Source organism: Poromitra crassiceps (genome assembly GCF_964638095.1).
Source record: "Poromitra crassiceps genome assembly, chromosome: 4".
In the NCBI taxonomy this organism is placed as follows: domain Eukaryota; kingdom Metazoa; phylum Chordata; class Actinopteri; order Beryciformes; family Melamphaidae; genus Poromitra; species Poromitra crassiceps.
The window spans coordinates 41156944-41171662 of NC_139626.1; the positions used below are offsets into that span (position 1 = coordinate 41156944).

At 45.6% G+C, this 14719-nt stretch overlaps 1 protein-coding gene across 1 annotated transcript; it reads left to right on the top strand.

Moving 5' to 3' along the window:
• Window positions 1-44: 44 nt before the first annotated feature.
• On the top strand, window positions 45-14409 carry ptpn9b (protein tyrosine phosphatase non-receptor type 9b; the record flags this gene model as incomplete). Its single annotated transcript, XM_083635653.1, has 13 exons — window positions 45-77; window positions 4105-4248; window positions 5341-5430; window positions 5912-6036; window positions 8543-8648; window positions 8763-8873; window positions 9163-10082; window positions 10253-10349; window positions 12865-12934; window positions 13105-13183; window positions 13349-13499; window positions 13729-13936; window positions 14186-14409. 13 exons carry the CDS (start codon window positions 45-47, stop codon window positions 14407-14409), a joined length of 2358 nt encoding a protein of 785 aa, XP_083491779.1.
• Between the last annotated feature and the right edge of the window lie 310 nt (window positions 14410-14719).

Consider the following 14719-nt stretch of genomic DNA (forward strand, 5'->3'; position numbering starts at 1 on the left):
AGCGGCTAGTGGGCGCGCCCGTGCGACGTTGCGGAGGCTTCAAGATGGCGGAAGCCCTGACAACTCAGGAGGAGCTGGTAAGGCTTTCGACGGATTTTCTCTCATCTCCGTTACATCTTTAATGTGTACAGTTGTCATGTCATTTGTATCTCTTCTCAATACACGTTTGATGTATAATTTCGCTACTGTTGTTGTTCTCTGGAACGATGTAGCCCAGTAAACAGCCCTGGCCCGTTCGCACCCTCCCGTGTCGACCGATTCCTGTGTGACTGACAGCAGTTAGCGTGGATGTTAGCTGGCTTTTAGCATGATGGCGTTTGCTGGAATGTTAGGGACTTGGTTGTGTTCCGATTGCCTACATGGACAGAAGGGAGAGAATCATTTTGGCAACGTTAACTAACATTAACCTTACCTGGTTGCCCAGCGTTAGATAACGTTAACCCAATGTAGCTAGTAGTTACCTTTAACGCTAATGCTAGCTAGCTACCACATGTAACGTTACCCCTAGCTACTCGCTAGCTGGATAGCTATTGTTGGCTTGCAGCGACTTGGCTCTGCTGCTGTCTTGTTACAATTATGTTGGACTCATTTTGACGTTTAATAACGTCCAACGTCGTATCGCTTTGATTTTTTTTGTGATTGTGAACCATGACATAAGATGGAACGTTAATATGGGTCTCGTGGTACTGTATGATGCGAGTGTTATTAGCTAACGTTAGCTAGCAATGTCCTGCCTATCACATTTACGGCCGAGAATTCACAGAACTGGTCTCGTAGTTCCTAGCATTGTTGTTGCCATCGGTCTCCAGTAAAGGGGATGGGCCGACACTGATAGCAAACATCAAATGTCATGCAGAGCTTCCGATGACAGCTTCATTCATTTTTATCCTTGCCTAGTTCCCAAATGGTGTGCCAAGGCACTGAGGCAAGTCCACTTGGGATTTTGTGAAAACGATAACATTATTATTGCAATACAACTATCCAAAACGTTATGAGTGTTTTTTTATTTATTTATTTACTATAATACCAGCACCCTGTCTCCCTCTTTTCAGTTCCATTAGCCTACACAACATTTTTAGGCAGTTTCCCAAACTCTTTTCTGGGGACCCACTTTTTAAAAATGACAAACCATCGCGACCCAATTCACAATAGGTCTTATCTATAAATCATGAGAAGAGTGAACCCAGCAAACATCGTCTTGACCGCGACGTCACCAGACGATAGAATTGTGGTTTGGCATCTACCATCTAAGTCTGACCTTCTCTCCACGTTCCTCCAAAGTAACGTTTAGACTGTCACTTCAAAACAAAAAATATTGATCTCATATTGCTTTGAAAACACCACATGTAGGTGTCTTTTGTGTTTTTGTTGAATAAAATGACATTTGATTGACAATTTACCTGTTGTGTGATCAGATAGTCATGCACTCCACCTGCAATGACGACTTTTATTGAACGCCCTTTTCTTTTTTTAATATGAAAACACGTTTATGTCATATAAGTGCAAGTGTCTCTTGCTATGGGCTTGTATTTATCACAAACATCCTGAATCCTGTGGTATTGTCCCATTTCTCTTGCCGTAACTAAACGCAGTGTTGTGGGTTTTGGATGCTGTCTGCTAAAGTCGCGTTGGTTACATTATCGTAAATTATATAAATATACTTGTCTCATCGCTGGTTGAAATCATGAAACAGAATTAGCGAGGCAGCTAGCCTATCAATGCAACTTCCAGTAGAGACCGTCATGTCAAAATCCCAAGTGCTCAATGTTAAGTATCTCTATATATGACCAAATCCGAAGTATTTGTAACTAATTCCGTGGCCTAATGGATAAGATGCAGGACTGCGATGCGGGCGCCGCAGGATCGAATCCCCCATGAGGTTTTATCTCTTTTCTTTCGATGTAGCAAAAATCGTTGAATCTGGACATGTTGTGGGGAAGTAGAGGAATTACGTCGCTAAGATTTCCATTTGAGATATATAATTAGACCCTGACTAGATGTAGTGGTTTGACGTGCAGCAGACGGTCGTTATACGTGAAAATGTTTGCTGGGAATTTGTGCATAAATGAACATTCCAGATGATTACTGCCATTTCCACATCATCTTACCGTATATTATCATGAATAGGTAAACTGTCATGGCAGACTGTCTTTAATAAAACAGACTTGAGAAAAGAGTGGTCTTTCTTGTTGTATTAATTGTTCGAACAATGGCACAAATGACTTCATCAAAATCATAGGAGCAGAAAGGCAAGAGCATCATTCTCATGCCTTTATACTGGAACATTGCGGACGTGCAAGGTCAGATAAGAGTTTATTGTGATAGAATGAAAACGATAGAAAACTGGAGTTCTTATTCGGACATGTTGACATTGATAGATACACGAGGAACATTTATTGATACATCTGGGAACATCCGGAAGGTTATTTTTGCTTATCTCTCTGGAAAGATTAAAAGAATTTTCTCTGCAATAAACCACATTCTTTCCCACAAGACAGAATGAGAGAGTAAATTAAATCTAAGAAATATGTTTTACTGGCATAGGTAATTAATGATTTCTATCGCATAAACCAGCCAATTCGAAGAGATATACATTGGATAAATCAGAACTTTGTTTGAGGCATGTGTTATTGAAAACGTATACACATACACTAATAATTTATAAATGAGAGCAAATAAATGCATTTAGGTGGAGTTAACAGGCTATCTCATTGTTTTTATTTCCGCATCAGTAAATCTATATACATTTTAACTTTGTAAATGAGAGAAAATAAGTGCATTTAGTCAGATAAAGGGATAGTTCAGTTTTTTTATGTGGTGTTGTATAGCCCATGGTAATGACTGGTCTACTCTAAGAGTAATGTTAGCATCCCCCCATTTTGCCATTTTGTTTCTCGATTGCGAACATCACTTTCCTAGCTCCAGACAGCTTCTAACATTATTTGAGAAAATTCAGTCAAGGAATCCTGATTTGTTTTGCTTGTCTGAAGGCAATTTGTTGAGTTGGCTCTTTGTCTTAACAGAACGTTAGAAAATACATGGCAACTAAGACGGAGAACATTGTATCCAAAATCCAATATAAATTTGACATTTCTGTTGTGGAAATTGAACGTGTTTTTGTTGAAATGTTCTCCTTTTGAATTTGTAGAACTATATAATGTTTTGTTATGTGGCCATCCTGGCTGTTGGCTGTTGACTGTTGATATCCAGTGTCTTGTGGTGCCCATATGGGCTGGGCAGTGCACCATAAATGGTGCATGGCATTCAAATAAACATATCAATCAATCAATCAATCCAGCCAGCCATCCATCCAGTAACTGTCTTCTACAGTCTTGTGTGTCCTGTGTTTTGTTTGGTATTAAAATCGCGAACATGTTACTTCACCACAATGAAGGCCAGCAACTCAATTACTGATCAAATGCACCAATCTTTCACCAAATTGTTAATCAAGTAGTAAAGTAATTACGGTAACTCTTAAGTTAACGTTGTCACTCAAGTTTGGGTTACTTTAACTGCAGTGCGAACATTTAACTTGACTGTGTCTCCTGTCAAAATATAGTATGCAGAATAGTCCCGATGATAGCATAGGTTGTGCAGCAGTCAGAGGTGTTCATATAGTACAGGTCTGAGCGTTGTGCCTAAATAATTACCTAAACCATATAAATATTTGGCTGTGTTACTGTTGACATTATGCTCATATGATGGCTACATTTTTAGGGGTTAGATAGGCTAATTTTCACTTCATATCTCTTCTTCTTTGTCCTTATCTATCAGAGAGTGGAGTCATAGCTTTTGCATACAGTATGGCTGATCAGTTAGTTGACTTCCTTGTGCTGTTTACATGGTAGGAGGATCGGCACATGCCTCTTGGTTGAATTTTACAGCTTGGTGTATGGACACCCTGATCTAATACATGTAGTAGAAGGATAGCCTGCTAACATTATACAGAGTTGGAGTTGACAGCTTTTTGCTGCATGTCAGTCGCCCTCCCCATCAACTCTCTGTCCCTGCCTGCTGTTGCTCTGCTCTCTTTAACTCCCACCTGCTGTCAATGTATTTTTCCCCCTTCCTCTTCCTCTCCCGTCTCTTCCTCATCTCTCCCAGGCAGTGGAGGAGTTCCTGAGTGAGGTGCGGAGCTTAGAGCAGCCCCACAGTGCTGGTCTTGTCTCCCAGCCCACAGCTGTCAAGTTCCTCATGGCCCGCAAGTTTGACGTAGACAGAGCCATCGACCTCTTCCAAGCATACAAGGTACAGCGCTGCTACCATTAGTGACAGACAGCACTCTGAGCCAACCATGTACCTTTATATCCATTATCAAGAGAATGTTGCAGGGATGTGTGTAGTGGGTAGTCTGTAATTTATGCTCCCCCCCTGCCGCCGCTTATATATAGATATATATAGATATAGATATGATTTAAAATAGTTTACTAGTTTAAAGGGCAGTCATCATTATTGGTGTCTACAAAAACAACATCATTGTGATTGAATTTTAGGCTACAATGTAACAATGAAAACAATTAGGCGACCATAACCGGAACATTACTGAATTTAGTTCATTAATACAAAAATGTCAAACCAACTCACTAAGTTAATTTGAACCCAAGTAGCTGCCAAAATAATGGAAGCATTCAAGTAATTGAGGGATGCATTACTATAGAAAGCCGGCTACAGCACCCCGCCCCCCCCGTCCCCAATGTGTGACTGTTTCTTGACATACAGTAACAGCTTTTATTTTGAAAATCGACAGCACTTTTTTATTTTATAATTTTCGTGAACTCCTACCCAGCTCGATCTGCTCTGTGCTCAAAGAGAGAAGCCAAAACACACAGGCCGATTTTTTAGTGGCGGAGAGCCGCTTCGGGGACGCGTCTGTTGGACACAGGCGTTCACTAGACAGGCTGCGACCTGCTCCGGTGTCCGCCTCGTGGTCGTAATGCAACGCGCTCCATGTTAAGGTAACTGAGATGATGGGTATTGTCCAGAGATGATCTTTGTGTTAATATATCATGAGTGATCGGTACTGTGTCATCACGATTGACAGGTAATCGTGTGTGTGTGTGTGTGTGTGTGTGTGTGTGTGTGTGTGGTGTTTTAGAGGTGTGGGGGGAAATCGATCATTTTGATGTTTCGTTAGTCTGCACCTCTTCAACTTGTTTGGGTGTGCTCCACTCTGTATATATTGCAGCTTTTGGAGGATAGATATAACCTGTTTGTGATCTTTTTCCCTACTGCTTTTTTGATTTGTCTTTACTAACAATGCCTAGATGATGCTAATGCTGTTTAACTGTAGGCTGATCACTTCCCCCTCTCTCCTGTCTCTGTTATCATGTATCAAATCAGAACACAAGAATCAAAGAGGGCATCTTCAACATCAACCCTGACGAGGAGCCGCTGCGCTCTGAGCTGTTGAGCGGCAAATTCACAGTCCTGGTGAGTAAAACACAATACAGGATTATAATCACATTCTGTCAGTCATGTTACACAAAGTCATTGGGATTTGTCCCTTAAAGGAGAACGTCACTGAAAATCAACGCAACGAGAGTTGCTTTGAGCTAAGTTGTGGACCAGTGATGCCGTTCATGCACAAATGACATCACTGGTCCACAACTGAACTCAAATCAACTCTCAATAACTGTCAAACGAAATGAATGTTTTACAGTTTTTGGATGTGTGAGATCACGTGCAAAATAAACCAGCATAATGTTTTTGGTGAAGTTCTCCTTTAATTTATATATGATAGACACACACAAACAAACAAACGGTACACTAGCCTTCTGTATGTGGTGGTCCTGAAGGTTGTTTGTGTCCATAATGAGAAATCAGTGCAGCTGCAATTTACAGATCACATAGCATGGAAGCACAAGGAATGTGCACTGGTGTGTATATAATGGCCCAATCATGTGCCTTGCAGCCTGGCCGCGATGCTATCGGTGCTGCTCTGGCACTGTTCACTGCTCGTCTCCATCGGCCAGACGTCACTACTCACAAAGCTGTGCTACAGGCCATCATCTATCAGCTGGACAAAGCCGTAGAGAGGTGATGCACCCTTTTCTGCACATCACATCTCTCCTTTCTGTCCTTCTCCTGTTTGTTGCTCAGTCACCCCACGTTTCTTTTCTTTCTTCTTTAAATGTGTTCACTTTCTTTTCTTCATTAGTATATTACCTGGATTCTTGGAACAACAGGGTCAAGATCCCAAATACAATGTGGGCCGAAGCGGGTCCAAGATGCGACTTTTGAGAAAATGACCGCGATGAAAATTGTTGCTGGATCCTCTTATTTTTTGATTAAAGGCACGATAGACCCTTTTACACGGGGGCCATTCTGTGTCGAAAAGGCAGGGTAAACACGGGTGCAAGCAAAACACTAATGAGGGTTTCCAACTTCCATGGGTGTAAGTTGGAAACCCTCATTACGGTTTTGCTTGCACCTGTGTTTACCCTGCCTTTTCGACACAAAATGGCCCCCGTGAAAAGGGTCTATTATACTCTGTTAAAGACGCAGACGGACAGAGCCTTCTGTCTGTACTCTGCGTTCATTTTGTGCGTATTTCTGTCCGTCCTCTGAAAGCTTACGGTTACGCATGAAACGGAGCAGAACCACACACACTCACACATTTGACTCTCTACTGCCCACTATTGGATGTATTGCTTAACATGATACCAACTTGAAAGACGCATGGAAGTATGTGGGCAGTGACGATGACACCGTTTGAAATGGACGCATTTATTTCCACATGAAAATGGAGTATAATTGGGCCTTAAAGGCCTAAACAGACTTGTCCGTCCGCCTCGAATTGGAGCCGTCTCGCCGTCTGCCGGCGCCAGCGAGCCCTACACGCTAGGACGTCACTACACCCTCCCTCCTCCCACCCTCCCTCCTCCTGTGGAACCTCCTTTGGAAAATGGCGGCGATTGTGTGCCAGGCCTAAAAAAAAAATAAGTTTGGTTCCTGTTGGTTGTCAGTTGAGGTGAGGGTCGGTAGGGAATTTATTTTATTTTATTTTTTTATTTTATTTTCAGTGGCAGCAAGGGATAGATAGGAAATATATAGATATATTTTTTTTCCTTAAAATTACAGCAGCGATGGATACTTTTTTCATAACATAGCCTACATGTACTGTACCACTGTGCTCTACACACGTTTTTATATGAACAAAATATTTAAGTCAATATGAATGCTTCAATGTTATTAAAACGTGCTGTTTTTAAATGTTCTTTTTTCTACTCCTAAAAACCAGTTCTGGACCATTGGCATTGAAGACATCTCAAACAATATTTCATCTCATACCTTTAATGCCATTATTAGACCGCAAAAACCAGACAGACACACTTCTATTCCCACCGCCCCCCCCAACGCCCCCTTCCTGCCTCTTCCAACTCACGGCTTCCTCATAGCTACACACACACACGCACACAAACACACACGTCACACACACACATACGCACGCACGCACATGCACGCACACGCACAGATGCACGCACACGCGCACACACACGCTCTGGTTTGTGCTCTCTGGAAGAGAAAAGCCCACTCCCGGGTCCGCAGGCTCTCCAGAATGTAATTTTTTAGCTCCTCTTTTTTCGTCTGTGCAACCTTCGGCGGGGGCAAATGAGTACGTTGCTGTGCACGAAACAGTATCTCGAAGGCGGACGGAGCGGTACTTTGAGCTGTCGAGGGCTGAGGTTCTGCCGTGCACTTCAGTGCTAAATACCTGAATTGAAACGTAGCCATGAAGCCACTGACGAGCGAACCAAGCTGCTGAGTGGGGGTCGACACCACATCGCTGGCAATATCCGTCCATTTGTCAGCTCTGTCCACTTTGCCGGCTGCTGATACGAATATACAAGGGCACTGTTTAACTTCCTGAAGCACGTTTTCAAACGATGTTAACCCCAATCTCACAATTCTGGTTGGCACGCTGCTGCATGGGCAGAGAAGCGACACAAAGCACATGTCCGTCATGCTCCCTCCATGCCATTTTCGTTTTAAAGTATCCGTAGCGAAAAGCACCTTCGCGCAGTGGCAAACCCCGCCCCTTAGCGCCACCGTCAAATCAACAAGCTCATAAAATAAATTGGGTCGCACGTAAATTGACAGGGTCGGTCGGAAACCGGAACCAAACTTTATTTTTTTTTAGGCCCCAGGCAGTCTGAATGAAATTGAATGTAACGTTCCCAATTCTATGTATTAAATTCTAAAAAACGACCCTCAACATTTGGGAAGGCTAAGCCACACAACTAGTTCGTTATAATCTAACGTCATGCTTCGAAGACGACTTTACGACGATGAGGACGGTCTCCGCTGACTACCTCGGAGATCTCTGTTACAGGCCCAAGGCAACGGCCAATCACAACTCTCGTGCAGCTGACGTCACGCACGTATCGTCGCCGCTGAGTCACATTTTCGAGCAGCCCCCGTCAGCCGACGGCGCCCCCTCCCCGCATGACGGCGCTCCACCCGCCGTCATGCGGGGAGGGCGAGGCTCTGACGGACGAGTCTGTTTAGGCCTTAACAGGTTTTGTTCTGTTTATCTCCACAGTGTGCAAACTCAGAGAGACGGCCTCATATTCATCTATGACATGACCAACTCCAGCTATGGAAACTTTGACTATGAGCTCTGTGTCAAGATCCTCAGCTTGCTCAAGGTAAAACTGAGGAAGCTCCTCTTTTCTGCCCCCCCCCCCCCCCCCCCCCCATCTGTAGAATAGTCATTTAAAGTGAAGATGATTTTCATCATTGTTGATGTTTGTGCTTCCCAGGGGGCATTTCCAGCTCGTCTAAAATGTGTCTTCATTGTGTCGTCGCCTCTTTGGTTTCGAGCCCCTTTCGCTGTCCTCCGTCTCTTTGTGCGCGAGAAGCTGAGAGACCGGGTACGTATGTCTCTGTGCTCCCTGAGTGACATCCACACATCATGTCTCTGTGCTCCCTGAGTGACATCCACACATCATGTCTCTGTGCTCCCTGAGTGACATCCACACATCATGTCTCTGTGCTCCCTGAGTGACATCCACACATCATGTCTCTGTGCTCCCTGAGTCACATCCACACATCATTGTTTCCAAGTCACTTATTCACTGTCTTAAATGTAGGTGTTATTAAGGATGTTACATATAATAAGTTGGTTATCTTAATATTTTAAATGTCTCATCTTGTTGCCAGGTGCGCACAGTGAAAGCCCACGAGTTGGCCAATTACATCCCGGTCTCCTCCCTCCCGGAGCACCTGGGTGGCACCTCCCAGTATAGCCACGTGGCCTGGATCCAGTCCTGTGTCAACATCGACACAAACCCCGCCGCGGGTGACACACAAGTGCACGACACGCACGACTGCGTGGGGAGCCTGCTGCGCTCCTACAGCCTGGAGTGCGGCGCCTGGAGTACAACCTGCGCGGCACTCTCCCACACCCACGCCACGGCTAACTTTGCCTGCTACGACGATAGCAATGCTAACCCACACAACCACTGCGGTGGGGTGGAGGGCAGGACTCGAGGCCAAGGCCAGTACCAGCAGAGCCCGCATTCTGCTGGTCACCGGCCGCAGGGGAACCACCAACACTGGAATGGCTCAGCAGTGGGCGGGGCTAACACCAGCCCCAACTCTAACATGAACGGCCGCGGCCGCCCGCCCCCTCCCCAGTCAGACACGCCCCCTGACACCCCCTTTCACCAGAAAGGAGATGCGGATACGCCGGTTGGCAAGGCAACAGACTCTGGCCTCAGATCTCAGAATGAGGATGTAGAGGAGGAGGAGGAAGAGGAGGAGGAGGAGGAAGAAGAGGAAGAGGAGGAGGTGGTGGAGGTGGAGGGTGAAGAAGAGGAAGGGGTGCCCCCGTTGCCCCAGAAGTCTTTGCCACGCCCTCCCCACCAGCCGTCCTCCCAGTCCCCGCCCCTGTCCTCGTCGTGGGGTCCTGAGGATGAGGACCCCTGCACGGAGGAGGTGTCCGTTCACATGCCAGAGCGGGGAGGCATGACCGTGCAGGAGCTGGTAGAGCACGTAAAGAGGAGGAAGAAGAAGGGGATCTACCAGGAGTACGAGGAGATCCGCAAGGAGCCGCCAGCGGGCACCTTTGACTACTCAAAGTAAGAGACGAGAGGAGCTGTCTGCTGCCTCCTTTTTCTGTCTCTCTGTTGTTGCATTCATTTCTCTCCAGTTCATGAATCAAAATGGACAATTATGTGACTGATAAACACCTGAGCTTGCAATTTACTTTTCCTCTTACCTCAAATTGTATTCAACTCTGCCTTTACAGGAAGCTGTCCAATCAGATAAAGAACAGGTACAGTGATGTCCTCTGTCTGGACCAATCACGAGTGCGACTCTGCCAGCTCTGTGATGACGAGGATGAGGTAGGAATGAACTCATCCAACTTCTCATGTTTCAGAGATCCCTGCATTTATTTCACACCTAAATACACCAACCTAAATACACCAACCCAATCTGGACACCTAGAGTCCATCAGTCTGACTGCTAATAAGACTCTGGGACAGAAGGAGGATATTTCCAGTGTAGAGTGGATCTCTGCATCAAGACTTCGCCACAGTTAGTGTTTACAGTGCAATTGACATGAGAATGGAGTTGGAGCTGATCGATTGTAGGTGTCTTAGGTTCAGATGACATTTCGGCTAATAATGATAGTAATAATAAATAGCTGCATTATATGAGAGGTTGTCGGACTGTAATAGGGGTGTCACGGTACATGTATTCGTCCCGTGAATTTACGGTACGACCCTCACGGTACCTCGTTTCACGGTACATGAAACGACACGACGAATACGTCAAATCCAGAAGCACCTAAACGCTGTTTGAACGGCATTGAATTGAATTGAATTAAACGCCACAGAAGAAGACACACCAAAACAACACAAGGGCCATAGAAATCCGCGTTCACAGAATGGGACGTTTTGTGGCGATAAGCTGTTTTGCAAATTCTGTCAACATCAAGCCAACAAGGTAAGCTTGCCAATGTAACGTTACGTAGCCGCGACAAAGTCCTTTATAGTTGCGCGTTGCGGCTAAACGTTACATAACACTGACAAAACTGTTAACTTGTAAACAAGCAACATACATCGCGTGGGATGAGTGATGCGGTCAAGCAGACATCTGCGGATGCAGACAGGCAAGCTGCGGTGAGGAAGAGGCGATGACTCCTTGTCATGTTCCAATAATCCATTAGATGACCGAACGTAATCATATTATGCTAAACAAAACTCACATCCAATAACGTTAAGGCGCTGACAGGGTTCTTTCCCGTACTTACTGGGAAAGTGAAACCCACCCCGTTGTCTGTCAGACAGTGGGGGTATCTTTCAACAGGGTTTAGAAGTTTTTCTTCTTCTGCCGTTTTATTCTTCTTCTGAACATGTAGGTATTTTGACGTTGACTAAAGAAACACTGCCGCCTAGTGGCCGCTTTTAGATAGGATTCCAAATTAGTGCTTACATCAAACGCAAATGCTACATAAAACAAATACAACAGGGGGAGGGGTTGTTGGGAGTATTAGGCTACTCACATGCGCTCTGTTTACAAACTTGTGTACAATAAATATTTAAAGTGGGGGGAAATGCCTTTGCCCTGTCAAACAGCTGGAATACAGACATCTGAGAGGGAGGCACACCCCACACTTTGAAAATCACTGCTCTAGAGTAAAACCTTTTTGTGTGGATTGCCTAGATCTTATTAAATAGTGGACATTTATTCATTCCCACATATTAGACACTATTTCTGATGGTAAAATTAGCGTAAAAAGCAGAATTCAGACATATTCAAAGGGAAAAAAACAGAATTTGGGATTTGTTGCTTTTTTTCCCCGTTTTCGTACCGTGCCGTATTCGTACCGAACCGTGACCCCAAAACCGAGGTACGTACCGAACCGTGACTTTTGTGTACCGTGACACCCCTAGACTGTAAAGATGATTTCATAAATGTCTGCAGCTGACATATGTGACAGTGTTGCCAATATCAAGATATATATATATCTTTGTTGTAATATGTTGTGTATGTGTTGTGAGTAGAAATTTGTTGTTGGCATCAGTTGGCACTGATACGATTCCCTGAAGCTATGGATTTAAATGTGGGAAATTGATATTGCATAAATATCAGTTATTTTCGAGATTGGGGTCATTTCTGCTCAGTGTCCTTTACCTGTCTGTTCTTACATGTTTGATAGATGGGAAGTGGAATGCTTGATAGTATAATTATGCCTCCGCGGGTGATAGCCAGGCCGGAGGCATTATGGTTCCAGGTTGTCCGTATGTACGTCTGTCCGTCCGTCCGATGTTCGTTAACACGATATCTGAGGAACGCCTTGACGGAATTTCATCAAGTTTGCCTCAAACATCGACTTGGACTCCAGGATGAACTCATTAGATTTTGGTGGTCAAAGGTCAAGGTCACTGTGACCTCACAAACGCCATTTTCAAGCTCTGTAATGCCATACCTGAGTAACGCTTTGACGGAATCTCTTCACATGTTGCTCAAACGTCAAAGTCTGGACAGACATGGATGTCAACTGTTCTCTTGTTGGCGGAGGCGTATATCCATGATGCGGTCGTTCTAGTTTAAAATACATCGACTTGTGTCCAAGGTTAAAGTGGACAGAAGAAGAAGTTGGCATGGTTTTTAGATTGGCTAAATGCATCTCATCAGCTCAATACGTTGAAGATGGGATTGAATCTTTATCAAGTCTGTATTCAATATTTCGTAAGATTCTTATGTACAGATTGGAACGGGAAAAAACTGTTATTAATATGGACAATGCATTTTGTTGTTCCCCTCCACTAGTACTGAACCAAGTACTCCAACAGAGGGCGGTAGATCCTCACACTAAGCAGTCTCACCCCTCTTATGCTGTGTGTTCTACAGACATCAGATTATATCAATGCCAGCTTCATGGATGGGTACAAGAGGAGCAATGCCTACATCGCTACTCAGGGTGAGCAGCTGCCTGCTGTTGACAAACGACAGGCCTACCCTTGTTTTTTGAGTAGAATGCTCCTGTGATTGACGTATATAAATGCACCATGTTCCCTACTCTCACCCCTGAGCCTGGCTAGGGCTCAGTCGGGGGTTGCTGTGGTTTGACCGGCAATCTGTGCTCCTCAGGTCCTCTGCCAAAGACCTTTGGTGACTTCTGGCGCATGGTGTGGGAACACATGGTGCTGCTCATTGTCATGACCACCAGGTGAGACTCCTCCTTCACTGTCTTGATATCTGGGTGTTGGGATGCACCACGTTATGATGAACACAGAGGTGGTGGATTGAATAATGTCACATGCATGGCGGGATGCTGACGAGCTGAAGGTTTTATCTAATTCTGTGTGTGTGTGTGTGTGTGTGTGTGTGTCAGGGTGGTGGAGCGCGGGCGTGTCAAGTGTGGTCAGTACTGGCCTCTGGAGGACGGCAGGACCGAGCAGCACGGATACTTCTTGGTCAGGAACACACACATCCAGGTGTTCCAGGACTTCAAGCTCTCCCATCTTGAGCTCTACAACACACAGGTGAGGCAGAGGCACAGCCATGGACTGCAAGAGTACTTGCACATCTGGTTAGGTTTGGAAATTTGAGAAGCTAAAATGGCCTCAAAAGTAGCGTTGATGGTTTAAGCCTCTTGTAAAGTTGACATTTAAGCTACATTGAGCTCTCGAAAGAGGTCCCATCCAATTGGACCTCCTCTCTCCTCTTGCAGTCCTAAGGGATAAGTCTAACGTTATGCAACCTTTGTCCCAGACTGGCGAGACGCGGGAGGTGTGCCACTACCTCTACGTCAGCTGGCCAGACTTCGGTGTGCCCAAGAGTGCATCGGCCATGTTGGATTTCCGTGAGCATGTGCTGCAGAGGCAGGCGGCGGCGATCCGCAGCCTGGGCTCCAGTTGGACGGGGCCTCCAGGGGGCCCCCCTGTGGTCGTGCATTGCAGTGCGGGCATCGGCCGCACAGGTAAGCAAACACAAAAGTACTCTACCGTGATATTGCCGAAAGATCGCTTTGAGTGGAATGCACACAATTTTAGGTTTTCCTGTACATATCGTTGGGCCTGTGTTACTGATGTCTTCCCCCCGTAATCTGCTATACATGGCTGATTTGGAGTAAAATGAACTGGTCATTTGGATTTCAAAGCAATTGTATTAACACTTCCCCTCCTCTATCCTGCTCCCTCCCTCTCCATCCACCCGTCTCCTTGGGTAGGCACGTTCTGTACACTGGACATCTGCCTGTCCCGCCTGGAGGACATTGGTACAGTGGACATACGTCAAACAGTGCGGCGGATGCGTACGCAGAGGGCTTTCAGCATCCAGACCTGGGACCAGTACTACTTCTGCTACACGGCAGTCATCGAGTATGCCCAGCGCCGCGGCAAACTGAGCCCAGTGCAGTGGTCTGACTCAGACCTAGAGACCGACAGCGAGTGAGCGAGGCGTGGAGGGGGACGGAGAGCTGCATGGGATAGCCAACCAAAGTGGACCGTCATATTGAACGGAAGAGTGAGTGACGGCGTGCGGAGATGGGGGGGAGAGGGGTGACTCTTCCCCGGGGACAGATGGAAGAGATGAAGGACGGAGATCTTGTTTTTGGCCCTTGATGTAGTGATGCTGACTTCCATAGTTGCTCTTCGCTTGATCGGATGGACGGACAAGAGGGGGGAGTGGTGGCGAGTGGGAGAAAAACTATAGGGAGTGGAGATTGTGCATTGCGTCACTGATCGATTGAGCGAGCTGTCCT